General features: G+C 51.8%; 10 protein-coding genes across 10 annotated transcripts; 7 read left to right on the forward strand and 3 right to left on the reverse strand.

The window, feature by feature from the left end:
• Positions 1 to 3: 3 nt before the first annotated feature.
• Positions 4 to 3,707, reverse strand: HMPREF1120_03372 (ubiquitin thiolesterase). The gene is made up of 3 exons (XM_009157440.1): positions 2,699 to 3,707; positions 1,848 to 2,642; positions 4 to 1,791 (listed from the first exon to the last, which is right to left on the reverse strand). Exons 1-3 carry the CDS (start codon positions 3,248 to 3,250, stop codon positions 442 to 444), a joined length of 2,697 nt encoding a protein of 898 aa, XP_009155688.1. The 5' UTR covers positions 3,251 to 3,707; the 3' UTR covers positions 4 to 441.
• Positions 3,708 to 3,889: 182 nt separating this feature from the next.
• Positions 3,890 to 6,416, forward strand: HMPREF1120_03373 (uncharacterized protein). The gene has a single exon (XM_009157441.1). It carries the CDS (start codon positions 4,073 to 4,075, stop codon positions 6,191 to 6,193), a length of 2,121 nt encoding a protein of 706 aa, XP_009155689.1. The 5' UTR covers positions 3,890 to 4,072; the 3' UTR covers positions 6,194 to 6,416.
• A 363-nt stretch (positions 6,417 to 6,779) lies between these two features.
• Positions 6,780 to 8,585, forward strand: HMPREF1120_03374 (uncharacterized protein; the record flags this gene model as incomplete). Its single annotated transcript, XM_009157442.1, has 4 exons — positions 6,780 to 6,817; positions 6,868 to 8,255; positions 8,307 to 8,524; positions 8,574 to 8,585. 4 exons carry the CDS (start codon positions 6,780 to 6,782, stop codon positions 8,583 to 8,585), a joined length of 1,656 nt encoding a protein of 551 aa, XP_009155690.1.
• Positions 8,586 to 9,619: 1,034 nt separating this feature from the next.
• Positions 9,620 to 11,035, forward strand: HMPREF1120_03375 (uncharacterized protein; the record flags this gene model as incomplete). Its single annotated transcript, XM_009157443.1, has 1 exon — positions 9,620 to 11,035. One exon carries the CDS (start codon positions 9,620 to 9,622, stop codon positions 11,033 to 11,035), a length of 1,416 nt encoding a protein of 471 aa, XP_009155691.1.
• A 743-nt stretch (positions 11,036 to 11,778) lies between these two features.
• On the forward strand, positions 11,779 to 14,537 carry HMPREF1120_03376 (cytochrome P450 oxidoreductase). Its single transcript, XM_009157444.1, has 2 exons — positions 11,779 to 13,430; positions 13,502 to 14,537. The coding sequence occupies exons 1-2, from the start codon at positions 12,464 to 12,466 to the stop codon at positions 14,104 to 14,106; spliced, it is 1,572 nt and encodes a 523-aa protein (XP_009155692.1). The 5' UTR covers positions 11,779 to 12,463; the 3' UTR covers positions 14,107 to 14,537.
• Positions 14,538 to 14,685: 148 nt separating this feature from the next.
• On the reverse strand, positions 14,686 to 17,330 carry HMPREF1120_03377 (uncharacterized protein). Its single transcript, XM_009157445.1, has 3 exons — positions 15,469 to 17,330; positions 15,205 to 15,407; positions 14,686 to 15,152 (listed from the first exon to the last, which is right to left on the reverse strand). Exons 1-3 carry the CDS (start codon positions 16,180 to 16,182, stop codon positions 15,122 to 15,124), a joined length of 948 nt encoding a protein of 315 aa, XP_009155693.1. The 5' UTR covers positions 16,183 to 17,330; the 3' UTR covers positions 14,686 to 15,121.
• On the forward strand, positions 16,507 to 20,329 carry HMPREF1120_03378 (cytochrome P450). The gene is made up of 3 exons (XM_009157446.1): positions 16,507 to 18,291; positions 18,401 to 18,942; positions 19,040 to 20,329. The coding sequence occupies exons 1-3, from the start codon at positions 18,075 to 18,077 to the stop codon at positions 19,892 to 19,894; spliced, it is 1,614 nt and encodes a 537-aa protein (XP_009155694.1). The 5' UTR covers positions 16,507 to 18,074; the 3' UTR covers positions 19,895 to 20,329.
• Positions 20,330 to 20,394: 65 nt separating this feature from the next.
• HMPREF1120_03379 (uncharacterized protein) lies at positions 20,395 to 22,124 on the forward strand. The gene is made up of 3 exons (XM_009157447.1): positions 20,395 to 20,943; positions 21,105 to 21,178; positions 21,247 to 22,124. Exons 1-3 carry the CDS (start codon positions 20,864 to 20,866, stop codon positions 21,861 to 21,863), a joined length of 771 nt encoding a protein of 256 aa, XP_009155695.1. The 5' UTR covers positions 20,395 to 20,863; the 3' UTR covers positions 21,864 to 22,124.
• A 175-nt stretch (positions 22,125 to 22,299) lies between these two features.
• HMPREF1120_03380 (short chain dehydrogenase/oxidoreductase) lies at positions 22,300 to 24,888 on the forward strand. The gene is made up of 5 exons (XM_009157448.1): positions 22,300 to 22,448; positions 22,550 to 23,425; positions 23,503 to 24,074; positions 24,162 to 24,248; positions 24,310 to 24,888. The coding sequence occupies exons 2-5, from the start codon at positions 23,035 to 23,037 to the stop codon at positions 24,340 to 24,342; spliced, it is 1,083 nt and encodes a 360-aa protein (XP_009155696.1). The 5' UTR covers positions 22,300 to 22,448; positions 22,550 to 23,034; the 3' UTR covers positions 24,343 to 24,888.
• Positions 24,787 to 27,429, reverse strand: HMPREF1120_03381 (preprotein translocase YidC subunit). The gene is made up of 2 exons (XM_009157449.1): positions 27,179 to 27,429; positions 24,787 to 27,122 (listed from the first exon to the last, which is right to left on the reverse strand). The coding sequence occupies exons 1-2, from the start codon at positions 27,266 to 27,268 to the stop codon at positions 25,596 to 25,598; spliced, it is 1,617 nt and encodes a 538-aa protein (XP_009155697.1). The 5' UTR covers positions 27,269 to 27,429; the 3' UTR covers positions 24,787 to 25,595.
• Positions 27,430 to 27,449: the final 20 nt, after the last annotated feature.

Genomic DNA, 27,449 nt, shown 5'->3' on the forward strand with positions numbered 1-27,449 from the left:
AGTCGGGACCTCGGCTATTCGAACTCGCCATTTGTATAGAAAATGACCTGCGGCGCAATTGGACAGTTCAGACAACTTCAAGTTGCAGGCTTCGTCTCGTCACAACATACGCTACGCATCACCAGAAGGGTATATTTTTCGTGTCATGAAATTTTTTCTAATGGTTCTGCCTGAAATACCACCCAGCTTCGTGGCCATGGTGGGAAATTATTTACAGAAAGCTGTCCGTAGGCTGGCATTTTCAGGAAACCATCAACCATGAGTTCAATTATGGACAATCCTGACCAACTTCGGCGGTAGTACCAGGCTCGCCTGTCGCACGAGCCCTGTTGCTGTCACCGTCTTAGTCGCTCTCGCTGTAGCTTTCGCTGTAGACCGTCCCCTGTCTCGGCCGAGTAAGAAGGTCTGCCGTCACAGACCACTCCGCTCGATCAATCCGCTTCAGTTCGGAATCCGTTGATAGAACAACAGATAAGCGACCTTGTTATCCTTCACACCATACCTCGGGTTTGGAGTTTGCTTGCCTGATGAATCTTTGGCAGGGGTGGCAGCACCATTGACAACGGCACCCATGCTCGACTTGGTTCGAGAATGGCCGTTGACCTGATTCCATACCTTGTCGGCACCGTCTTCTTCTTCATCCTCCTGTTCGATTTGCTCGAATCGATTTCCACCGGCGTTGTGACGCTCCAAAGCTGCTGCAAGAACCTTGGGATCCTCTTCACTGCCGCCTTCCGCCACATCTTCGGCTCGAATCCGACGCAACAAAGTATCGTCCATGCGAATCCATTCACGGCCATCCTGACGACGAATGTCCACAGTGTAATGTCCTCCATTGGCATTTTTACCATGATGGTAGATGACTGAGGCCAACTGGTACTTGGGCAAGGTACCGTGTACAGTGTATTTGTTCCGAGCTTGCATGGGGAACACCTCCTTCGGAATCTCGAGTTCAAGAGGATAGCCAATCTTCTTCCAAATCTTCTCCACACGTTTAGTGGTGTTGTCATAGTGAAAGCGTTTCAAATGCAGAATCAACACCGGAGGGAGGGTCTCGATGAAGATTTGCTTGGTAGCGGTCGCCTTCTGTCCTCTTGGGGTGTAAAAGTCTCCTTGCATGCTTTCGGGGCGGGTCATTCCTTTCAAAGCATCAATTATGTTGTGCACTTGAGGAGAGCCAATATCAAGCTGCAAAGGCGAATACTGCTCCAAAGTGACCGACAGTTTGTTGCCAGACACCTTGAGCTCGGATCGGAGCTTGCCTCCAAAGATGTTGGTGATGGGTGACTCCCCTGACACAGCACCAGACAACCGAGTGATGGCCGGCTTCTGCTTATGTCCAACCTCCATCCAACCACCTTCAGCATCCACATGCTCAGATGTATTTGAGACACTGCCAATAGGAGATGCTCGCCCCGAGTTTGAAGACGGGCCGGCGGATCTCATAGCACGAGCACATTCCTCATGCAATTCCTCCAACAAAAAGCCCAGGAATTCCTGTGCATCTTGTTGATGGCCTCTTCGCATTTCCCGGAACCGCGGCAGATCCTTGATTGCAGCGTAGACATATTCGGGGATGAACGAGTCGCCATAATTTTCATAATCCTCAGCTTTCAATCGCAGACGCAGCTGTTCGACCGAATTGGCCGAGCAGATCACGGGATATTCTTGAATAAACATAATTATCGCGTCAATCAGCGGAGTATCGCTTTTGAAGGCGTGCGGTGCTCTTTGAGCCACCTTCGCCAGAAAGTCGTAAAACGGCAAACAAAAAACAAGAACTTGCAACACCTGTATCATCGCAGTTAGAAAGTCACAAAGATAACAGAGCCGAGGGGGCTGCTTACCGAGTTCATGTAACACATATTCCCAGTGTTTACAAGACCACGGGGTTTCAAGAAGGAAATTTTACTCGGCTTCTCAGGAACCGAGTTCATATCATGCAGGACACTGGAGAGAGTCTCGGTTTTAGAGCCCCCGGAAACGTTCGAATTAGCAGCGGAAGCGGTTGTCGTTGCGGACGGATTTTGCGGTTCGTTTACGCGGAATAGGTTTGCCCAGGATTTGGGTGCGGGAGGCGGTGAGACAACGAGGGTAGCTTGCTCAGAAGCGGTTTTAGTGTTTATAGCAGCATCTTCTCCAATCGACGATTGGTCTGCTCCTGATACAGCCTGTGCTGGTTGTGTTGGTTGTGCTGGTTGTGATGTTTTTGATTGATTTGACACTGTTGAGGTCCGGCGTGCCGCTGAAGGGCTGGGCGGAAGGACTGGCACAGCTGGTAAAACAGGACCCACGGGTCTTACTTTTGGTTGCGTGGGTGTCTGCTGTGTGTCCTTGGGCGCTGCAGGCACGGCAGAAGAGGGTGTGGTTGGCTGAGTGGAGGCGGTGTCAGAGGGCACTTCTGATGGCAACGGAGTCGAGGACACTGTGATATCCTGCTCCGTTGGTTCCGCGACCTTCTCTTCACTGGCAGTACCCTCCGATGTTACTTCCTTCTCCTCTGTCGCTGTCTTTTCTTCAACCGGGCCTTCCACCTGAGGGTACACGACTGGTTCAGTGGCCAGCAATGAACGAAGGATGCGTCGTCTTCGGCGGGGCGCCCGTGGTGGAAAATCTCCCTCTTCGAATGAAAGCCACGGAACCTGATTGTAAGTTAGCATGTCACAAGCGGAAGCGTAATCCTACCACAAAGACTTACTGGAGGCTGAAATGGCTCCCGCGGTGCCTCAACAGCAGGACTTTGGGCTGTTTGCGGTGCGGGTGATATGGCGGGCGAGACTGGTGTTTTTCTTGTGTTCACGGTGCTGGTGGTGCTGAGAGGCGGAGATGGAGGGGTCTGCACCATAGTGGTAGACGTTGTCGATGCTGAGTTCGGTGGCGGTTGAGCAGGAATGGAGCTTGTCACATGTGCAGGACGTGGAGATGGCTGAACATGTGGCTGCGGCGACATGAACGGAGGTCCATGTGGCGGACCATACTGAGGTGGAGGAATCGGATGCTGAGGATAATACATCGGTCGATTACCATGGATAGGGTGCATCTGATGCTGGGCATATCCGTACCAGTTTGGCGCGAAATGTTGAGGATACTGAGGTATCATGGGCCCCATCTGCTGAGGGTAGAACTGTTGGTATCCAGGATTATGCCTCATGGGAGGTGGGATGGGCGCAAATGAGCCATCATGCCGCCTCGGAGGAGGCTGCATAGGCAAAGGGTGGTGTTGCCCATAAGGAAGATGGTTTTGTTGCATATTGGTGTGATCGCGTTATGATTTTCTTCGCCAGGACATTGTGTCAGAGCTGTGCGCGTCGCGACTGCCGTCGACTCTTTTTTCAGTAGTATCCTATGCAAACACCCTCTGGTCGTTCATATCCTGGGTCGCACGGCCCAGGACAGATCGATGGTAGGATGGTCTCGTTTGGGAGCCGACTGTGTTTCCTAACGGTGGCAGCTCGATCGTTTGCGAAGCTATGGTTGGAACTGTCTAGACAAGATCGGTAAGACCGTCCCAGGAGGTCGTCAAGCACAGAACAGTGAGCACGCGACAAGGAGTGGAGAGATAAGAAGATGAACTTGAAGGGCGCGACGATCTATCAGAGTCAACTTGAACCGGACAGTCAAGAGTCTGGAGTTGAGAGGGCACGTTGGGTTGCGCAGCCAGTGAACAGACAGTCAGTGATCAGTCAGTCAGTTCAGTTCAGTTGGTGTTGGAACTTGATGTGGGTGGCACGGCGCTAGTCCGGCTAACGGAGTTTACATCTTTATTGGGCTGTTAGCGCGGTGTTAAGAAAAAGTGGCTGAGTCAGCTGTTGGTGTCCGTCCATTGGCTGTCGGAGATGCAATGACTCTGCAGTGGCATCTCATAACGTTCCCCCTCCATGCGTCCTCACTTCCGTACCTCTTACCATACCCATTCGCTACGGCGATTGTGGTATCCTGTCTGCTTTTGTCTACCCACCGATCTCACTACCTTTTCTATCGCCTCTTATACTATCGAGGCCTCTTGTCCGCTCTGCTGCTGGCCTGGGCAGACCCCATCCGAAAAGGTCACATCATCCGCGTACTAGTAGCGATGTCATCCAGCGCCACCTCGAACCCGGCCTCAACCAAGTTACCTCCGTCCTCGAATCCCTCGAATTACGCCCAGTCCCCTTCCACCTCCGGGTTTGAGCCTCTATCGAAACGCAACAATAGCTCGGGGAGTTTCGGATCTGCTACTTCGACGCGTCAAACGGCCCAAGCGCGTGGGAATCAGCCCCTCCGGAAGCAGCACAAAGGGCAGAGGAAACCACGGTTGCTGGATGACGATGCTATTGCCGAAACCGCCGCCATGAGGTCCATCAACAGTCGCAAAGGTCAGACGTCGATCACACACCTCATGAACTTCAGCCTCCCACCCCGCCCTCAGCAACACTACCAGCACCACTTCAATCATAGACACCAGAGACGCAACCCTACATGGGGACTTGGTTCTGGATACCATGCAGTGGATAAAGCTCGCTATGTGCATGCAAACTATCGGTTCATAGTCCGCCCCGATCGAGAATACCATGCCCAGACGGTCGATGCAGATGTGTACGTGAGCTGGGACGCCGTGTTGCAGGTGCTCGCGTCTGCCGAAACACAGGCCGCCAGCTGTCCGATATGTCTGTCCACTCCTGTTGCTCCGCGGATGGCAAAATGTGGTCATATCTTCTGTTTGCCTTGCTTGATACGCTACATGCATTCCAGCGATGAAGCAAACCCGGCTCCGGAGAGAAAGCCTAGGTGGAAGAAGTGCCCAATCTGCGAAGACAGTATATACATGTCGGAGGCTAGACCCGTCAGATGGATTTCCGGCAACGACGCGCATATGTTAAGAGAAGGAGGTGATGTTCTTCTCAAGCTTCTAGTGCGTGACCCTGGGTCGACCCTGGCGCTGCCCCGCGACACGGCCGATGGATACGGCCGCTCAGATGATATACCATGGTTTCACGTCGCAGAAATGATGGAGTACGCTCGGTTCATGAAAGGGAGCGAGGATTACATGACAGCACAGTATGATCAGGAGATTGCAGCCATCGAAGCCCAGGAAAAGGAGGATGAACTGATATTTGGTGACGACACGACCTGGACACAGAAGGCTGTATTGTCGATTGAGGATGCTAAACAGAAATTGACTGGTCTGGGCAACCCACCACCCTCGGCACCGGCCGCCACGTCCACCGCAACCGCGGAAGCTACAACACCCTCTGTCATGGGTGTGCAAGCAGGACCATCAAGCCTGACTAATGCCATGCATACTTTGTCTCTCGGACAAGGTTCCAGTCTCGCAAAACCTACTTCCGCTACGACACAATCTGGGCCTGGAAGCAATCGTCCGCCGTCACATCCGTTTTATTTCTACCATGCCTTGCCCAATTTCTTCCTTTCGCCCCTAGATATCCGGATCCTCAAGACGGCCTTTGGTGACTTCTCCGCTTTTCCTTCGACGATACTCCCTCGGGTCGAGCACATCTCGACTGGTCACATTATAGACGACGAGTTACGCAAACGGGCCAAGTACATGGCGCACTTGCCCTACGGCTATGAAGTCAGTTTCCTGGAATGCGATTGGACAGATATCATCAGCCCAACCATTCTCGACCAGTTTCATGACGATCTTGCAAGGAGACGCAAGCGCAAGTCGGAGAAGGAGGCGCGTGAAGAGAGGGATAGGATCCGTGCCGAGAAGGAGGAGGATGAGAAACGATGGGCGTCCACGAGAAGACGGCGACCCAGCTCCGTTCCTAAAGCCTTTACAGAGGAAGACTTCCGACCGCTGGTCGGCACGCATACTCATCCGAGCTCATCTCCTGTTGAGTCGGCACTCGCAGTCACACCTCCATGGGCCACTTCAAGAAGCCATTCTTCGTTTGCGCCACTAGCCAGTCCGGGCACCAGCCCTGATGCACCAAGAACAGTCTGGGGTACGGCGCTTGTAGCACCTGCCTCGCCTGTCCTTGCTCCCCCATCTGAACCGGCTTCACGGGACGATGGCTGGCTTCAGGGCTGGGAAAAAGACTTACTGGATGAGGACGATCATGTGGCCATGGTCGAAGCCAGCATCAACGGTGGAAGCAGCTCGCAACCTAAGCGTGGAGGCGGGCCTAGCAAGAAGGGCAAGAAGAAGAAGATCACGTTGATGTCCACCAACAATAGACGGGGTGCTTGAGGGCCACGGCGTGTGAATGTAATGATTTGATGAATTTGTGTATATGTATATATCAGAGCGGTGACAGCTCCGGAAGAGAAGTGGTTGATCATTCCAAACAACTTGAGTCAACACAGCCTGAATAGCATGAAGGCGAGGCAAATCTTTGTCCATCTCCGTGTAAACTACACGTCTAGATACACAGTGCTGGGTTGTGTGCTAGTTGGTGCAGCTTAACTACCAGGTACTACCAGTAGTAGTAGTAGTAGTAGTAGTAGTAGTAGTAGTTCTAGGAGTAATAAAGGGGTTGCAGCCCAACACGTGGTTGCGCGTGTGGTGGCGTCAGGAAATTGTCGGTCGGGCCGGGATTGTGACTGTTCGTTCCCCCTTCCCTTTGACTGTGTTGCTCCACCGGCTTCAGATCGGAACAACAATAATAAATACAAAATTAACTTTACCTCATAAACACCAGCGCAGGTGCCGTGTCTATCCCGACCATCTCTTTTCTTTTTGCGCGAAACTTCTTTCTGTCTTTCCCATTAATATGTCGCGCTGAGCCGATCATTCTATTTCATTATTGTATTGGTATAGATACACTCCTTGGAAGATGACTGTCACGCGCACTCAAGCGGGCAAGACACCCAGGTATGTTACGAAGTCATACAACCTCACTCAGCCCTGACAGAGAGATCTAGGAAAACTGTGCGCCCCGATTATGTTGAGACACCTGGTGCATATCGCAAGCCACGAACACGGAGGTCTGTCGCGGTAACAGATGAGTCGGATCCCCAGGACTCTTCTACTGGTGTAGAGGATACCATCACTGGGGACACCGGAAGTAAGAGGAAGCGCAAAACAACTCGTGCCAGCAATGGACCACCCCAGGAGCTGGCGAACGGACATGCCAATGGCCATACCGAGACGCTGTCGAGCGGCTATACAAGCAAACCTGCCGAGAAAAGAGCGGAAATCGCAGACCCCACGATCGATACAACTGGCCACTTTGAATTTGGAGGCCCATGGGGAGTGACGGCGATGATGGTTGGATTCCCTCTCCTAATGTATTATATGTGGATTGGTGCGACCTACTATGACGGTAAACTACCGATGCCCAGGCAAGGTGAAAGTCTGGGACAATTCTTCCGTGGACTGGTTCGAATGGCATACTATGGTGCCTGGCCGTCTGCCAAAGCGTGGGCCATGTACTGGACCTTTTTCGTCTTCGAAGCTGTTTGCTACTGCCTGATGCCGGGTATTTGGACAAAGGGTAAACCTTTACCTCATGAGAATGGTCGCCGACTGGACTATTACTGCTCTGCGGTGTGGTCCTGGTGGACCACCATCGTCCTGGCCCTCGCTCTACACTTCTCGGGTCTTTTCAAGCTCTACCAGATTATCGACGAGTTCGGGCCACTCATGTCAGTCGCCATCATTTCAGGATTTCTGGTGTCGATTGTGGCATATTTCTCGGCCATTTACCGTGGCAAGCAGCACCGCATGACTGGCTACTTCGTCTATGACTTCTTTATGGGGGCCGAACTCAATCCACGGATGTTTGGAATCCTAGACTTCAAGATGTTTTTCGAGGTTCGACTACCATGGTACATACTCTTTCTCACGACGTTGGGAACAGCTGCCCGGCAATATGAGCGCTATGGTTACATCTCTGGAGAAGTAGGGTTTCTACTCATGGCCCATTTCCTCTACGCAAATGCGTGCAGCAAAGGGGAAGAATGCATCGTACCCACTTGGGATATGTACTATGAAAAATGGGGGTTCATGCTTATCTTCTGGAACTTGGCTGGCGTCCCGCTCACCTACTGCCACTGCACCATCTACCTTGCGAACCATCATCCAAGTACGTATGCTTGGAACAAATACGCTCTTGCCGCTCTTTACGTCGTGTACTTGTTTGTCTATTGGGTCTGGGATACCGCAAACAGCCAGAAGAATTGTTACCGAGCACAAGAAAACGGAGGGGCCACTACGCGCAAGGCCTTCCCCCAGCTACCGTGGCGATCTCTTGAAAATCCGAGGATTATCAGGACGGAGGACGGCGGCACGATTCTTGCAGACGGGTGGTGTAAGTCGTGGACATCTAGTCATTGGCTTTCTCATGCTAACGAGTCATCAGTTCGCTACGCCCGGAAGATTCACTACACGTGCGATTTCTTCTTTGCATTGTCATGGGCGGCCGTGACAGGCTTCCGCTCACCTTTTCCATGGTTTTACCCGGTCTTCTTCTGTTGTATGATCATCCATCGAGCTTGGCGGGATATTGAACGTTGCCGTAGGAGGTATGGAAAAGCTTGGATGGAGTATGAGAGGCAGGTTCCTTACCTGTTCATCCCGGTAAGTGGTTCTTATTTTTCGCTTGAGCAGAGTACTAATCATGGGCCAGTATGTAATTTGAGTGTCGTCTTCGGTATGCCAGCCGTTGTCACTCGGTTGCGATGTATCGCGGCTAGCACATTGAGTGATATACGGGCTGTGCCCTCCCCTTTTCTGTTTGCAAGGCTACATCATGTCGACAGCCATACAACACAAACCACCCGCGGGTTCCAAAATGTATCGCTTCTCTGTGTCGGTCTAATTCATACCTCCCTGTGAGGCATTGTCTTCCCGCGGTCGACATGTGGTTATTCTGCTAGAGTTGTCTATTGAATGGTCACTAAGTGCCTTGGAGTGAAGCTCGGCATTCTCATAACCTGATACTATTCTTTCTCGCATGAAACTCTTCTGTCCTTCACCATTCATCACCTCTTCTCTTTGTTTTCTCTTCAACAAACATTGTCAACACTCTTGAGGAAAGGGACTACAGGCTACTTTGGGTCCTTTCGAGTTTCGAAGGTATGTATTTCTCGCGCCTTTTCGTCAATATCAAGTCAGAACTTCTCTCTGAAGATTTAGACAAAACGAGTGCTTCAAGCTGTACTTTCAGCCTGCACTCCTATTCTTGCATTCATCATACTAATTGCCTCGTGGTCGCAGCTCAACCTTCCTCATCCTCCTTCATCCTCCATCCTCCTCCAGCCCCATTCATCCTGCTTCATGCTTCTGCGAACTGCGACTCGATAGAGCAATATCAACGGTCCTCTTCTTGTCTCTACCCTCGAGAGCAGTAACAGGTTGACACGCCTGACCTCGGCGCAACTCTCTATCTCGGAGAACTGATCCTGGTTCATCCACCCTCGACACCGATCTGCCACATCCTTCAGCCCATTTTGCACCCATCCTCGGCGACACTGTGATAGTTGCAGACTCCTTTTCTGACACGTCAGTTGCAACCACACAAGGTTGACTAACTGTCGATCTCAAAGACAAGACACTGTCCAGAAGTGCAACTCACGTCAGCCACGGTGCTGTTGGTAAGCTTACAACCACTGTCCTACCTACCGATCTTTCCCTTTTCACTGGTGGCTGACTCGACTCTAGCCGACAGAAACGATGTCTCTCACCAAACTTCTCACCACCCTTCTCACCGTCGCAAGCCTTGTTGCCCCTTTCGCTCTGCCCCCTATTGCTCCCGCTCCAACAGGGACTGCTTTCGCTGGAGAAGGTACCTTCACCATCGAGAATCTGCCGGCCGTCTTGTCGACTCTTGCTCTGAGCGATATTATCACTGGTGCAGCTCCTCCTTGGACTGATTTGCCAGGAGAAGGTAGCATCAACAACGAGAATTTGCCGAGTGTCTTATCGGTTCATGCTGTGAGCGGTATTATCACTCCCCCAGCTCCTCCAGGAGAAGGTAGCATCACCAACGACAATCTCCCGTCTGTCTTGTCAACTCATGCTCCAAGCGGTATTACCACTCCCGCAGCTCCGCCATGGAGTGTCGAGTCGGTCTCTGCGGCCTCGATTGCTGCTCCGCCGATTGCTCCGCCGACCTCAATCCTGTTTTCGCATGTTTCTTCTGCTGAACCAATTGTTTCGTCGGTCACTACAACTTTGAGTGTCGTGGTCACAACATCTGTCGAAGCATCATCGTCAGCCGAGACCACATCCGAGCCGTCTATTCTCCCGATGCCCGAGACATCCCCTGTTTCTGTCACAGCATCTGCAGCAACTCCCGCCAAAACATCCTCGTCAATTGAGACTACTTTCAAGTCGAGTATTGCTTCAGTCACCACGCCATCCTCTGTTTCGGTCACAACATCGGCAGAAGTACCATCCTCGATCGAGACTACTGTCAAGTCGACGATTCACTCGGTCACCACGCCATCCTCTGTGTCCGTTACAACAACTGCAGCAACACCGTCGTCAATTGAGACTACTTTCAAATCGAGTAGCTCTTCAGTCACCGCGGCATCTTCTACTCGGATCACAGTCTCCAGTCCGTCCTATACCTTGTCTCCCGGACCAGTGGCGTCGAGCGAATCGACTACAACCAGTATTCCAGCTCTCATCCCGACCTCTTCTCCAAGTCCGAGCACGACTGAACCAGCCATTGCCTCCTCTGTCACTTCCGTCACTTCCGTCACTCCAGGTAACACTCTGGCCCCGATTCCAGAAGGGGAAAAGGCATCGCATTTGATCAAGACCGTCTCTATTGTCGTGCCAATCACGCTTGTCCTGCTCCTTGTCATCGCTGCTCTTGTTTACTGGCTGATGAAGCGCCGCCAACAGGGAGAGTACCAGGATATTGAAGGTGACCGTGCCAGCTGCTTCGGCCACGAGTACAGACGGTCCTGGATGAATCCACTTGGCAGGCACCCCATCACCCAAAGTGACCTCGACATGATGAATGCTGCTTACGAGCGCTCCAAGGGTTCTTCTGGTTCCTTTGCCTCCGCCTCCGACCCCGCCTCCTCCACCGGCACCGTGGTTGTCACGGCGGCCGAGAAGGAGGAGGAGGGCCGGTAGTGGCAGAGGTGCTGGTGGTAATGGGAGAGAAGAGCTGGCGCTGGGCTGAGTCGTTATTGACAATCCTCGGCTAGGTAGCCTGATTAATACAGCAGCTTGAGCCAGTTCGTTCTAATTCGTGCTTTGACGTCCATTTCCATCGGGAGCGTACACCTTTCCCATCGTATGTGATATTGTATAGGGCGCTGTCGTCCTCCTTCGTGAACAAATGCTTTTGTGATACTGACTTGTTATGTCTTGTGGCCGCCTCACTGGGAAAGGACAATTCTCATCAAGCGTATGCTAATCCTATCGTTTTGTGAATACTATATATAGCGCTGTCGCCCTCCTTCGCGAATAGACTATGCTCGTATACCACCTTGGTTGTGTCCTGAGGCCGCTTGATGTAAATATGCTTACTCACTATATCAGGCACTGGAAAACACCTAGTCTATCAGCTACACCATATGTTCCTATAATATAAGACGTTGTTGTCCTTCCTGATGAACGAACAGCTTGGACAAAGCAGTTTCGTTAACAGGTAGGACCGCTTTATGAGTTGTTCAATTATACATGGCGGGTACGCCCGTCACACACACACACACACACACACACATTCAGATGCGAAGGCACGGGCTGTCGTCCACCTGTGCAAAAGAACACACCCGATGCTGCAAACAAGCTATGACAGAATTCCTTCTCCAGGGACGGCGCTTTCTCGTTAACAGGTACCATGCATACAGGTAGGCAAGATATGTGTTGTAGGGCTCTGCATCACACAGCCGCTGCTTTGCCATTTGTCTCGAGATAACACAGGACTCTCGGTTAAGAATTTAGCCAGGCAATCAGGGCTGGTGGTGACCCGGACCGAGCAAGTCAGCAGGGCTGTCTCAATTTCACACACTACTACTGACACAGACCGAAAAAAGGTTGGAGACGAAACCTTAACACCGCCCTTTTCCTCGGGTCATGGAGAAGAGCCAGTACAAAGCCCAAACGCAGCCCCCAGTCCCCAGTCCGGGTCAATGGGGTAGCAATGAACCAATCATGGAACGGGCAAAGCAAGCAGCGACCCACAACAGCCTCCTCATCACCCTTGCCCAGCGATGATCCTGGTCCCCGGATCGAGCACTCCCAGACCTTCCTTCTCCAGACCCCGCAAGGCTTCTGCCCCGTGGATATACGACCCAGCCTTTAGCTAGCCACCAAGAGCCAATCAAGAGCAGGGTAACCAAATGCCACCCACGTCCGAATGGAGATGCTGTAGGCACAGCAAGAGGAGCAAGATCCGATGGCTGAGAATCACACCGCCGGATCCGAGGCCTGCCTATATAACGACAATGACAGCCTCAGTCACCGACAGTCTGGCGCGAGTCAAACCACCCTCGGTCTCTGTGAACCACCACCAGCTCTATCTACACAGGGAGATTGACCGAACTCTCGACCAAGATGGCTCCGACAGCCATCTCCAACAGCTCTCAATACCTAGCACAACTAAAACATGTGGCACTAACCTATCCGCTGCAACTTATCGCAGCCTTCATTGTATTTCGCTTGTTATGGAACAAATTCCAACCTCACCTCGTGAGAATCCCCGGCCCTCCACTAGCAGCATACACCAAATTCTGGCGACTCTACGACGTCTGGAAGGGAAAATCCCACATCACCGCCATCAACGTGCACCGAAAATACGGACCTCTAGTACGGATCGCACCCAATGTCGTGTCAGTGGCCGACCCGGCGATGATCCCGGTATTCTACAACATCAAAGAAAACTACACAAAATCCGGCTTCTACCCGATCCAATGCATTTCATGGAAGAAACGACCTGAGATGAATCTCTTTTCGACCCGCGACCCAAACTACCATCGGATCGAGAAGCGGAAAGTCGGGCACGCGTACAGTCTGCCGAACCTGCTTGAATCCGAAGAAGCCATTGATTCATGCATCAAGCTATTCATGCAGCGACTAGGCGAGTTTGCGGACCGCCGCGAACCCGTCGACTTGGGCATGTGGCTGCAATATTTTGCCTTTGACGTCGTCGGCGAAGTCACGTTTGCGAGCAAGCTCGGGTTTCTCGAGCAGGGAAAGGACGTCGACGGCATGATCCAGGCTATTCAGGGAATGTTGGCTTATGCGGCTCTTTGTGGCCAGGTGCCCGAATACCACAAGTACTTGCTGGGCAATCCGCTGTTTGCACTCCTCATGCCCGCCATGGAGACCTGGAATCAAGTACTGGTGTTTACATTGAAAGCCATCAACTCTCGCGCCTCGATCAAGCGTGACGGCGAGCTGATTAATGCCGACACTGAGGGAAGGGATATGTTGTCGCGATGGGCGTATGTGAAATCTTCGGATCCGAACAAGATGAATACGAGGGATATTATTGTTCATCTTTCCACGAATGTGTTTGCTGGTAAGAACAACACTTTGCCAACATTGCCAATTGTACCGTATTGTACAGAGTCTGACAAATCTTTTTTATAGGAAGCGACACTACCGCCATCGCCCTCCGCGCCGTCATCTACTACCTATGCAAGAACCCAGACTGTATGCGGCGAGTAGTCGAAGAGATCGACTCGGCCGACAAACAAGGCAAACTCAGCAACTCCATCTCCTATAAGGAGTCTACCACCGAATTGCCCTATTTCAACGCCGTCCTGAAAGAATCCATGCGCATCCATCCATCCGTTGGACTGCTGATGGAGCGCCATGTGCCTGCTGAAGGCGTCGAGATTCAGGGCCATTATATCCCCGGCGGTACTATCGTCGGTATTAACCCGTGGGTCACGAACCGGGATCCATCGATTTTCCAGGATCCGGATACTTTCAACCCGCAACGCTGGCTCGATGCTTCGGAAGAGAAGTTGAAGCAGATGGACAATATCCTCGAGTTGAATTTTGGCGGAGGCAGCAGGAAATGTATTGGGAGGAACATCAGTATGATTGAGATGCAGAAGGTGTTGCCGCAGTTGTTCCGGGAGTTTAAGGTCGAGCTCACACAGCCGGATAAGGAGTGGCATATTTGCAATCATTGGTTTGTGCAGCAGGAGGGTGTGGTTTGTAATCTTACCAGGAGGGAGAAGAGATGAGCTGGCGAAGAGAGGTGAAGCGGCGCGAGACGAGGTGAAGCGGAGCCATGACCGCGAACCAGCGAAGCAATATAACAGCGAGGAGGAGAGGAGAGAGGTGAAGTGAAGCAGCGAAGCCACGCGAGCGACCGAGGCAACGAAGCGATCTGACACGAGGAGCAAAAGATGCCCAATATGTGCCTGGAATGAAGCGAATGTGGGCGAAGATGGACGAAATGAAACCTGGTTACATGCAAGTTTGCAACGTCGTTGAAGTTGATGTTGTTGTTGCTCTTGTGCTGTTTGTCATCCATCGAAGATTTTCATCTGATGTGATCCCGAACTTGAACAGATGGGACTACCTGCCTTGTGCAGAGAGTCTGAGAGTGCAGCATGTATGTACAATATTGAATACCCAACCAAGAAGATATCTCAACCACCTTACCTTCTGGCGTACCCTTGCTGTAAATATCATGGCATGGCGGATTGATTCTATTGCTCGAAATACTAGTAGTAGTACTGGTAGCGAATCCACAGCCTTGTGGGCCGGTGTTAATAAGGAACATACCTTAGGTAGTCAGGCTGTGGATAGAAGATCGGCTCGAATCCTGTGAAGAAATCTAGGCTTTGGTCCGTTGGAGTTAAGGCTTTAGTAACGGCCCAGTCAGAGCAGGACACTGGCTGGTGTGTAAGAGTTGTGTAATTGTACAGAGAAGGAATATCGCAGGAAGCACAGAGGCCTAGCATATCCTGCTAGAACACATTTGAATTGAGAGCGTAGTGTCGTTCCGTCCATCATTTTCGGTTTGCGCCATCTGAAGCTTCCTCTCAACAAGACAATATTCACTCGAGCCACCCATCAGATTTGTCAACGGTCGTTCACTAAGGTCCCGTCTACCCAAACAGCAAGCATGGCGATCATTGTCCCGTTCAATCCAATCCCAATCGTCACTTCACGTCAAAAGCCCAATTCAAATTCCCATCCCATCCCATTGCGTCGTTATTATTTACACATAGTCGTCCCGGTCCAAGTCCATCATAACGGCTTTCGCCCCCAAACAACGTGCCTAGAACAGTTGGTCAGCAACTTTAGTTGATACTGAGGCGGGATCAACCTACATCCGTGTGTACAGATGATACTTGAGATTCCTCAGGTCGCTCCTCACACCAGCCATCAGAACCTCGACCTCTTCCTTCTGCCAGCCGAGCACTCTAGTGAAAAGCGCAAGACTATAAGCAGGCGCAGCTTCAGTCATGGTGAGATTCATGTAAAGAGAAAGCTCTTTCAACCGCTTATCTTTCGGCCACGGCGACAGAGGGACCTACACGGTTAATCCATTTAGCCACATATGAGCCAGAAATTTGTGTCTGGTCAAGTCATACCTTGTAGACCTCCTCCTTGACATCTTGAAAGCCAGCATCATCAAGCATGCCTTTAATCTGAGGAATCACATTCATGACCCTCCCGAACTTGGTGGCCGCATTGCCAAGTTCAACCTGCCATTTGTGATAGGAACTGTCTTCAGGCAAGCTATTGTCGTCGGTGGACCCCCAGGCCTCAAAGTCCATGACTTCAATCCAGCCTCCAGGATTCAAATTGTCCATGCACTGTTGGAACAGACGGGGCCAATCGGCAATGGATCCGCCCATGTTTCCGATCCGGATCCAGTCGAATTTCTGGTCGAAGGTCCATTCGGCCTCACAGTCGTCGACGAGAAACTGCAAATTCGGCGGGACCCATGACGGCTGGATGGGCGACAAGTCCGTGGCAATGATTTGGGCTTCGGGGAATTTGTCTGCAATGTCGATGGCCCAGATTCCAGTGCCGGTGCCAATGTCGAGAATTCTTTGCGGATTTTCAACAGGCGCTCGGTGTAGTTCGCCGCCTAGGACCATGGATTGCACGTGGTGCAGAAGGTCCAGCCGTTCTTGTTCCTGTTCATCGTTGGGCGCAAAGTACTTGCCGGCTTTGAATGAGTGGTAGCGTCGTCCGTTCTCGTATGTGTAGTCGAAGACGCTGGATGATAGAGATGTCGTTTCGGAGAAGACGCTGTCGCCGTACGCGGAATCCGCGTCGCTGTCGTGGGGAATTGACATGGCCGGCCAAAGAGAGGCCAGGCCCGAAGTAATAGTTTTGGTGAATTGATGTTTGTCGAAACCTGAAGCTGAAGATGGACTTGTTCCTACGTGTCGCTCATACTGTTGATTGACTCACGATTGGCGATATTTGTTCATCCAGGAGATAGCGGGCGGAGGTTCAGGGTGTTGGTCGTAAGCTGAGGTTGAAGTTGACGACTTCCACGCGACATAAAAAGGCGGCTCGACATCGGAGCCTGATTATTGATGGCGGGCACCAAATAAAATGGGTACAACGGGGCAAAGAGGCTTGGAAGGATTAGGGACTGGTCTGTTAACCACAGCTCGAGTCAGGCCCGGCGGCACGCAGCCACTTGCAACTTGCGCCTGGACCGTCCAGCTCCGGGGTCTCACTTTACTTGTGCGGCCTGGAGGATCCTGAGGATCACCTCGTGGCTAAAGGTGGCTCCCGCTTGAACCCCGTTCAAGTTCCAGGGGAGAAGAGGTCCGTGATGGACTGGGATTGGGATTGGGATTGGCACCAACCAGAAACGAAGACCCGTCTTTCGCCGTGTGCCAATTGACAGACCACCCCAATCAAATATCATCAAGAATCGCGAGCCGTCGATATGCAACTGGAATGAGTATGTACCTGATTCTGCACTCTTGCACCCATTATGATCGAAAGGTGAGCTTCAAGGAGCTCTGGAGGCCGGGGATGTCTGCTACAACCTGAGAGTTCAACTCTCGTCTTCGGTCCAAAGGAGCAGCAGCACCAAACGACCTCGACGACAACACATGCCGATGATGTGCTTCTAGGGTCTCTCGGCTCGGTTCGAGACATTGTCGCATGGCAACTATCAGCTAATCTGTCATGCAGATGTGGATTCTAGCCTGTCCGACCGTGGCGGTGGCAAGATAGCGGTAGCGGTAGTGATGGTGGTGATGGTGGTGGTTGTTAGCATTCTTTGCAGTAGCTGTCCACTAGTCGTCGGTGCTGTCCAAATCACCAGCAGTTCGCAGGAACAACAAGCGATGCCGATTGACAGCTTCGCATCTGTCTCGGCCGATGCATCCTATTAACTCCTACTGTACCTAGGCACCCACGGCTTCTACTATCATTTGTCGCTGTGGAAAAGATCACGAAGGCCAGAGACTGCGGACGCACGCCCTGGCTTCCCCGGGCGCTGGCCGCCTAGAGACTGCAGGGGCTGGAGAGAGCAGTGGGCGGCCACGGGCACCGGGACTGGCATTGGCAGTGGGTTAATGCCCTGGAGACTCAGCCACCATTGGCACCTCCCGCTCCTGCTACAATCTACAACTAGCACTGCAGTCCTAAGGTACTAAATTAACTTAGCTGCTGTCCCCTCTGCCACGTTGCATTCAAGTTCTTCATCACATCTGGAGACTCGCACAACCCAACCTCATGCGCAGTAAGTAGTGGCGGCAGTAGTAGCAAACTACTGCTGTGGAGGACATCGTGCTTATCCTCTCATGCCACCATTTGCCAGCATGGCAGTGGTCTGTGGTCTGTGATTTCCAGCTAAGCTCGGTACAGTCTCCATCGTCAAAGCGAGCTCTAATCGACGGAGCTCTTCAACTTCTGGTTCTAGCCTCCCAGACTAAAATGCCAGCCGAGACAGACGGTCGCGCATCAACCGATGGAGGTCGCTGTTTAACCAAAGCTCGGTCCTTTGCTGGTCCCTCCAAGTTCGACTCCCGCAACCAGCAGAGAACCAGGTGAATCTGATTACCAAATCGCCATCATCACATGGAGTGAAATCAACCAGTTGTGCCGAGTCACTCCCTCGCGATACTTTTCTTACTCTTCTCACCCTTTCAAGACGCCCCGTATCTCACCGTCAAAGGCGCAATACCACCCCCGTTTCATCCCATCCGTCCATCAGGAAATAATGGGGGCCATTGCTTACCTGAGCTTGCCGATCTTATTGGCCTTGATCGGCGTTGCTGCCATCGCGTCAGTGGCTGTCTACCATCTCTATTTCCACCCTCTGTCCAAAGTTCCTGGGCCGAAATTGGCTGCCGTTTCACGCCTTTATGATTTCTACTACGATTGCATTCTCGGAGGAAAGTTCGCTTTCAAGATCCAAGAGTTACACAACATATATGGTAAGTTCAAGTGTCACAGGCCGGGTCTCCGAGGATTTTCCAAAATATGCCCGGCACGGTCCGAGAAGCCTTGCTTTGGTCTAATTAATTTGCTTCCCCTGGATTGTAGGACCCATTGTTCGCATAGGCCCCAATGAAGTTCACATCCAAGACCCGGACTTTTTCGACGAGTTCTACAATGTCACCAGTCGTGTTGACAAAGATCCGTGGTACTATGCCTTTGTGGGCTCGCAAGATGCCGGCTTCGGCACGGCCAATGTCGACCTGCATCGCGCGCGACGCAAGGCCATGAGCCGGTTCTTCGCCACTTCGGCCATTTCGAACCTGGAGTCGTCGTCGCGTCAAAAGGTAGCCAAACTGTGTCAGCGGCTGGAAGAGATGCGCAAAGAGGGCAAACCTGTTAACCTGTCTAATGCTTTCCGGTGTCTCGCGGCCGATTCGGTCACCGACTATTGCATGCCGCGGGGATTCAATCTGTTGGACTCGATTGATTTCGCCGAGGACTACAACAGACAGGCTCGCACCATTTCGTACATTGCAGTCTGGCATCGACATATTCCGATCATTATTCCACTCTTCATGCGGATGCCGAAATGGCTGGTTGATATGACGGCCACGGAAGGCGGAAGGAAAACGTTTGAGTTTCAAGCGGTAAGCATGAGCCCTTTTTTTAGCATAACTACGAAATGATGGCCAAGAATATCACTTGAGAAATTTGCGAACGACTAACGAAATGTCACCTAAACAGGATCTAGCCCGTCAAGCTGAAGAAGCCGTTCACGCCGAGAAACGAAGCGACAAGTCAGTATTGGACGGAATCGTCAATTCGGATGCCATTCCAGAAAGCGACAAGACCGTGGACCGTCTGACGCAGGAAGCCCGGACGCTCGTAGGTGCCGGAAGTGAAACGACAGGCATCTCTCTGGAGACGATCGTTTTCCATGTGCTCACCCACCCGGAAGTGCTACGGCGGCTGAAGGAAGAGTTGAAGCAAGTGCTCACCTCAGAGCGTGCTAAAGGTCTAGAGAATCCCTTAGACGACTATGCCACGATCAGGAAACTCCCCTATCTCGCCGCGGTGATCAACGAGGGCCTGCGTCTCTCCAACAGTGTCTCTGGTCGACTACCCCGGGTCGACCGGAAACATGCCTGGACTTATCGTGCACACACGCACACCGGATCCACTGACGAGAAGAAGGACAAGAGCGAAACGAAAAGGGATAAGGACACGACTGACCACGACCGCGTCTATGTCCTACCTCCCAACACAGTCATCAGCATGACCATTCGAGACAACCATACCGCCGAACACGTCTATCCAGATCCGTTGTCGTTCAAACCTGAACGGTGGCTGGTCGAGGACGCTGAACTCAAACGGCTCGAAAAGGCCTTTACCCCCTTTGGCCGGGGCGGACGCAGCTGCATCGGCAAGGAATTGGCCTTGATGAATTTGTATTTGACCATTGCGAATTTCTTTGCCCGCTTTGATGCAGATCTGTTCCAGACCTCCGAGCGGGATCTGGAGATGGAACATGATTTCTTCTCGCCGTTTCCGAAATTGGAGTCCAAGGGGTTGAGAGTGTTGTTGAAGACAGAAGACTGATTCTGATTCCTGAACATGAGGCCCTGGCAAGGGATGCTAGTAGTTTATTGAATTCCGGTGCGAGACAAACCGGAGATATCACTGTACCGCGGTATATACCATTTGCAGTATTTTGAACCTGGATTGGTGGCACGGCTGCAGTGCTTTACAGCGTACATATAGCACAGTATATGATGTGTGGTATTTTGAACATTATCAAGGCATATTCGGTAGTTGGATAACGGCGGATACGGTACTTTGGTATACAATAGTTAGCTAGGTACTCAGGTACTGTGCGCAATATAAGGATACCTAGGCACCCACATTCCTGAGATGCAGGTACCCGAGTGCTGGGATACCTCCCAGGTACGTACGTACCAGGGTATGTCTCAAAGGGCGTGCTAGGGAAGACTATAATACGAGATATGGCATCTACATGGGTGCAGTAAGTCCCTAGCAATCTCAGCCTTACTAGGCGGAAGCTTTTGTTACTGCGTGCTGTAACCTTTGGTGCCTGGCCCCCAGCCACTGTCAGCCAAATAAAATAACTTGAAATAATTCAATGCACCTACAACTACTAATAATAAGCAGTACAAACCTCGCCCATCAACTTCGTCGATCACTAAGGTATCATTACAATTTTCTCCTCGGTACAAACACCATCGCAAGTCCTTGAATCGACTTCTCTATCTGGGGCCCAGTGTGTGGACAAGATTGCTGCAAGGAGAAAGACGATCTGACTAATAATACGGACACTGTCGTTCGATCCTACTACTGCAATAGCTCCCGCATCGGTTTGTCTCCATACTCGCTGGCTGCAGTGCTGCTCTCGCATATCGTATCACCGGAACAGCAACAACGGACAATTCAAGTTTTTGTCGAGGATTCGGATTTGTTAGACGAGCTCCGTGCCGTGCAGTGCACAGAGGTTGAATACAACGACTTCGACGTCGACAGCGCCAGCGAAAGTTGTTGCTACGATTCGGAACCATGGTTCATGTGGAACGGAATTTTGTAGGCGATGTTCATGCCCAACATGGATTTTGGGGACCGCCGACATCAATTGCGAAGTGAGTATTCTTCCCCCTCCAGTCGTCCAGTGCAGTGCACCGCTGCAACAAGCACTACTGGTATCACCAACATCTACCTAAGCAGCTCTCACTGTCTGTGGCTTGCGGGTCCCATACTAATACATTGAGGAGGTGTGCTAACGCATATATTCTATCTGTAGCTTTTGTGAAGAAGACTACGGCGTCACTTTTATGGTCGCGGAGCTGATCAACAGTTTCACCAACCTGGCATATGGTGTGTACATATCTTACCTACTTTCCCCAGTCAGTATTACCTTCCGACTGACTCTCGGTTTGCTTTAGTGTATTGGGCCTTCAAAACCCTCCAGCCCGGCGAAAGCTTACTGTCGACAACTGCATTCCCCAACCTCGCACTGTTCTTCGTGGGCGTGACCTCGTTCGCATACCATCTGACATTGAAATATGCCACACAGATGGGCGACGACCTGTCCATGTTCTGGGTATGCGCGGCCATCATTTACGAGCTATACACCTTCGACAAGACAGCGGGGTTCCGAATCGCATTCGGGTCAACTCTAACGGCGGTGCTGGGCGTCATCAGTGCAGTCCACTACAATTTGTACCAACTGTGGCTGCACAACGCGACGTTTGCCCTGTTGGTGACGGCCATCTGGCCACGTGTGCTCTATCTTATTCATCGACGGTTCGAGGGCCAGGAAAAAGCCTACTGGATCGGCCGGTTCCGAGTGGGTGGCTTTTGCTTTTTGGCCGGATTCGTCGTGTGGCTGATCGACGGCGCCGTCTGTGGCTGGTTGCGGGAGACTAGGAGTCATGTCGGGCTGCCGTGGGCGTTTGCCCTCGAGTTGCATGGCTGGTGGCATATTTTGACGGCGTTGGGGGCCGGGTATTGCATCAGAGTCACTAAGGTGTTGACCAGGAAGGGTCCGGCCGGGAAATAGACGATGGACCTGGTCTGATGATGCTCCAGTCCCACTGTTTGTGGGCTGGCAGTTGATCGAGATAATTGTACGTGGCGGGTACCTAGAGGACGGAATGGTACTGTAGAAATCCGAATTTCATGCTTGAGAGACGCCGGCGGTCAGAGATCTGCTGTGGCTAGTTGTAAGCTGGCAGGCCCAGAAAAAGGCAACGTCAACCGTCGCCTCTTATGTCCCCAATCTTCGATGCCATGTACCACAATTCCATGGAAGTTAAAAGGGACGACGTCAAGCCTGAGCCCATCGCGATCCACTGGTTTTGATTCGTGGCCGTGTCTCGTCGGACGCATGTTCCGCGAGGCCAATCGGAGATTTCATTGCGTGGTCGTGGAGCCTTGCAGTGCGTCTCGTCTTCCGTCACAGGGAGAAAGCCAGCCACAACGTAGCCATCACCACCACCACCACCACCACCGACAACTCACCGGTCGGCTTGCTACGGTACCTTGAGCTAGAGCTATCTGCTATGTCTTGGGGAGTTTTCAATCACGATAATCACAGTATTGCACCGGCAGGTTAAGGTCATGTAGTGAGGTACAGTATCTTGAGGTATGCATTCTCAACACCGCACTTTGCCCGAACCAACCACCAACCCACCGGCACACAGTATGATGAAAGTCGTGTCCCGTCCATGGTAACTCAGTCAACAGGTAATCTGAACTGATCGCCCTCAGCGGCGTGGATAGATCCATCCATCGATCTCTCGTGTCTTGTATCCAGCGAACAATCTTCCATCTTGGCCCCGCCGTGATGTTGCTCGCTCGAGGCTATAACGTCATACCAAACAATTTGCCCATGAAAAAGTACATCACAGAGAATGCCATCAACCGCCTCAGTGCCCCTATTACGAGGTGCGAGTGGTATAGTACCTAGGTAGTCCGTAGGTACCTTACGATGTCATGCTGATTACCACATCCAGGAAATTGTCGAAACCAATATAACAGTTGGCCCCAGCCTTGCTCGAGCCCTAACAGCCTGGCACCACTGCATCTCTCTCAACCCATCCATCTGTCCACGTTATTGTTTCTTTTGTCCTCCGTTTTACTTTCACATACTCAAACTAAGTACCTCATACTCTGATCATTGAATCTCGCCGGCATCAACATTACCAAGTAACTTGAGATATCGATACACCATGCCTTTAACCGTTCCTCGCGTACAAGGGAGCATGTTCCGGAGCTGTCTTCCCAGCACCCGCTCAATAGCCCGAACATACAACAACCCCCGACCATTTTCATCCCTCACCCGGCCCATCCAACCGGCAATCCAGATCCAACAACAGCAACAACACCAACAGCAGCAACAGCACCAGCAACAAAGACGGAACCTCTCTTCAAACAAAACCACAACCACAACCGCCGCCACCGAGAATGCACCATCAATCAAAGAAAAACTCCCTGATCCTCATCAAGCGCCCGCGCGGCTCAAGGAATTCGACCTCCAAGACAAAGTCTTCGTCGTGACCGGCGGTGGGCGCGGCTTAGGCCTGACACTGGCCGAAGCACTAGTTGAAGCCGGTGGAAAGGGTAAGCAACACCAACATGAGTTTCCCTCATTTTTCCATTCACCTAGCATATTGACGTCTGTCTGTTTTCCGTTCCAGTCTACTGTCTCGACCGCCTTCCCGAGCCCGAAGAAGAATTCTACGACGTGCAAAAACGCCTTGGGCCCAAATACGGCGGCGAACTGTTGTATGATCGAATCGACGTCCGGCAATGCGACGACGTGGACCGCGTGATTTCCAAAATCGCCGACCGCCACCAACGCATGGACGGCGCCATCACCGCGGCCGCCGTGCAATACGTCAAACCGGCACTCGAATACCCGCCCGAGAAAATCATGGAAATGCTCGACATCAACTACAAGGGCGTCTACTGTACGGCCGCCAGCTGTGCGCGGCAAATGATCAAATACAACTGTCCCGGCTCGATCCTCATGGTCGCCAGCATGAGTGGCTTTGTGGCCAACAAGGGCCTCATGTCGTCGGTGTATAATTCGTCAAAGGCCGCGGTCTGCCAATTGACGCGAAATCTGGCCATGGAATGGGGTAAAGCCGTCAATGGGAAGCCGATCAGAGTCAATGCTTTGTGTCCGGGGAACATTATTACGCCGATGGTTCTCAAGAATTTCGAGGACGATCCGAAGCTGAGACCGACTTGGGAAGCGGCGAACATGGTGAGTTGTGATGAGTGATTGTTTAGTGTATTGGGGATGGGAGGCATCGGAACAGTGGTGCTAACGTTATATGTTTGTCTGTTATAGCTTGGTCGGATTTCAGAACCGCACGAGTATAGAGGCGCGGCGTTGTTTGCGTTGAGCGATGCGAGTACGTTTATGACGGGCTCTCAGGTACGTTTCCCCCCCGGAACTCTCTGGTCAATGTGGTGGTTTTCTAACTGATCTGTTTTAGCTGATCATCGATGGTGGCTATACTGCGTGGTAAAATTGCGACATGACATGAAGTGCCATCCGAGATACGATTCTGCTCGGATGGTCGGTCGGATAGTGGAGGCATCTGAATGCCCCATGTGTCATTTGAGTCCTTGGTCCGATTCGAGACACTTTGGCCTCGCCTCGCCTCACTTGATCTCCCCTGACTGCCGCTCACCTCGATCGACTTTTTCCGGCATTCACCGGCTCGAGATGGCTTTTGGGAGTCTTCTCCGGCGCGGTTTTGCATACGTGGACCGCGACCATGACGAGCCGACTTCAACGACATCTGGTTCAGAGCCGTCTTGACGAGGACGGTCCTCCTCGCACAACCCTATATACATACTTGTACATTACCAGCACTGCATTTTGTCGACAAAGTACATATATCGTTTTGGCGGTACACTGGCAGTTCGATGGAGCATTTGTGGTCCTCCTGGTTGGAATGGGATGCCAAAGGAAACGAATGCATTGTGTATCACTAGATCTGCTTAGCAGCGAGCGATAGAGTTTCTGGGTTAAAACAAATGAAAATATTGAACTGAATTTGAACTCTGAATCCATGCTATCATGTCGATACGTCTCGTGCTGTAGGCCACATAAATGCATTGATTTCTATCGCCCCGACACTTCAGCAGTATACTTAGAAGACAATGCCACGATTGAATGCAAAAGTATGTGGTGATCAGAGTTTCTTTTTGAGATTCCTTCGCGGGGGCACAAAGTATGTAAAATATACAGTTCTGCGAACACAACAAGCATGACTTTGGTTTTGAAAACACCCGCTCACCCACCACCTTCGATACCACTACCACTACCATCACCAACGGCTTGGACGCCCGAGTAGAAAGGCCGGTGGTAGTAGTAGTAGTATTGGATCCCCCAGGAGTCTCTTGCCATACACTTAATTTTCGTACATCTCACCAATATACAATGGCGTGTCAAAGATCCCAGCTTCGACTCCACCGCCACCGGCGGCCCGGAAGACACCAACTGCCTACAGTTGCAGTTGTCAGAATGACCACGGCCATTGTGATGTCATTCGGTTGGCTCAAAAGACGGCTTCCAGGTGTTCTAGGAGGCCACACCCCTACGCCCTTTTTGCGGCCGGCGTCCCTCGAAGCTCTCATGCAACAATACCCAAGAGGTCCTTTTCTTGCATAGGCGGCCCCCCTGAAGTGGCATGTCAAGCGGGATATAGTCGCGGGACAACATGCCTCAAACAGTGGTCGGCCGGTGATGACTCCATCTTAATCACACTCAGATTTATTTCTCTTCCCTTCTCTTCGAAGACAAAGGCGCCTCTGAAGTCTGGTTAATCCGCATGGGTCCGACAGCGCCAGCGTTTCGCTGATATCTCTGCTCCTCGAGATCTTGTCTCCGTTGAGCCTCGTATTTGGCTATCGTGGCGGCACGCTTCTCCTGTCTCTCCTTTTCTATTCTCTTCATCTTCTCCTTCTGCCATGCCTCGTTCATATTCCCAAACACGCCTTTGATCGCTTGGGATCCTTTTTCCTTGACCAGATCCACACCTTTGTCAATGACACTTCGGTCGGTGGGTGGAGCCTGCTCTTCAACAACAGAAGGCTTCTGTCCTCCAACCTTCATCTTGGCGAAGTTTGGTTTCGCCGTCGCTGTGGTCGGGCCCGATGGACTGGGCGAGGACGGCAACGGTGTAAGTTTCAGCATTCGTCGGAACCTTGGGTTCAGGATCAACATCGACTGCATCTGCGTATATATGCCGTTGGCCAAAAAGTATAATTGTAGCGCGGCGGGTTGGAACGAAAGAGCAGCAAATGAAACGATGGGCAAAAGTGGTGTGATAATCCGTGCGAGGTTGCCCATGTTGGTCGACCTTTGATTTGTCTTTACATTCAGATAGGTCATCAAGCCGGTCAAAATGGGTAATACGTAGAGTGGATCAGCCGAGGAGAGGTTGGTCAACCAGAGAAACTGTTCAGTCTCGAATCCAGGGACGGGTAGGGTTCCAGCGTTGCGGAGCAGTCGGAAGGCTCCGAATCCCAAGGGGATCTGGAGAAGGATTCCTCCAAACGCTTTGGGAAGGGAAATTCCGTATTCCTTGTTGATTGATCGCAATGCGGCTTGTTTTTCCATGGCTGCCTGTCTGTTGTTGTTCCGGAGGGCCTCCGAGAGTTCTTCCCTCAGTGGCGCTAGCACTCCTTGTACCTCTCTCATTCTGGCGCTCTGGTCACTTCCAGCAACCAAAGCGGGCAGACATATCGTCCGCACGAGGATAGCCAGCCCGATCACAGAGGCGGACCACGATAGCCCAGCCGTGATGTGGAGGTGTTCCAGTAAAACTTCCAAAATGGCCGTCGGACCCCAGCCAAAGTCCAACCCACAGGCATCTTTGAGGTATCCCAAACCTTCGGGAATCGATGCTAGATCAGGAACATCGCCGGTCTCGGTTGCAGGTGGTGTTGCGCCGTGGGGTTTGAGAATCTCGTTTTCCAGGTTTCGCAAGGCTTCTGGCTCGGCCGGGCTGACTGGATGAGGGTGCGTAAAAGTAAGATCTGGAGCGTCGGATGTCGCATGTGATGCCTTTACCGACTTCACTGTTTCGACCACATTTTGTGGTGAACCTGAGGCCTGAGCAGCAGTCTCCGCGGCAGAAGACGGTGGTGTGTTGGCAACCTCTTCCGCAGCCTTTTTGCCTCCCCACCCAAATAAAGAAAGCGAGCGCGTTTGATATGAGCCTTGAAAGACTGTACCGGTCGATGTCCGTGTCAATTTCGCCTGTGGACGAGCGACTCGAGAAGTGTGCAGAGAGAACTGGATTGCCAGTCAGTCAGTCAGTCAGTCCATGGAGAACAATTGGGCATGCCTACATTTCGCACACCTCGCACACCGAGGACTAATCTTTGGCGGCCATTGCCTATGCCTCGACCAGACCACCTCAGTCCCTGGGATAACGACATTTTGAGGACACGACCAGTAATGCTCAGGATGATCGGCCAGCTTCGAGTTCAATGCCAAAAGCTTTCTAAGGAAATAGTACTGCCGTCCGAATGGGGAAAGTGCGCCGAATGATCGCGTGGTTTCCAAAAAGTCCGCAGTCATTCAGTTGCTGCTAATTGGCATATACATTGTAACAGCATG

The sequence above is a fragment of the Exophiala dermatitidis genome (genome assembly GCF_000230625.1).
Source record: "Exophiala dermatitidis NIH/UT8656 unplaced genomic scaffold supercont1.3, whole genome shotgun sequence".
Taxonomy (NCBI): Eukaryota; Fungi; Ascomycota; class Eurotiomycetes; order Chaetothyriales; family Herpotrichiellaceae; genus Exophiala; species Exophiala dermatitidis.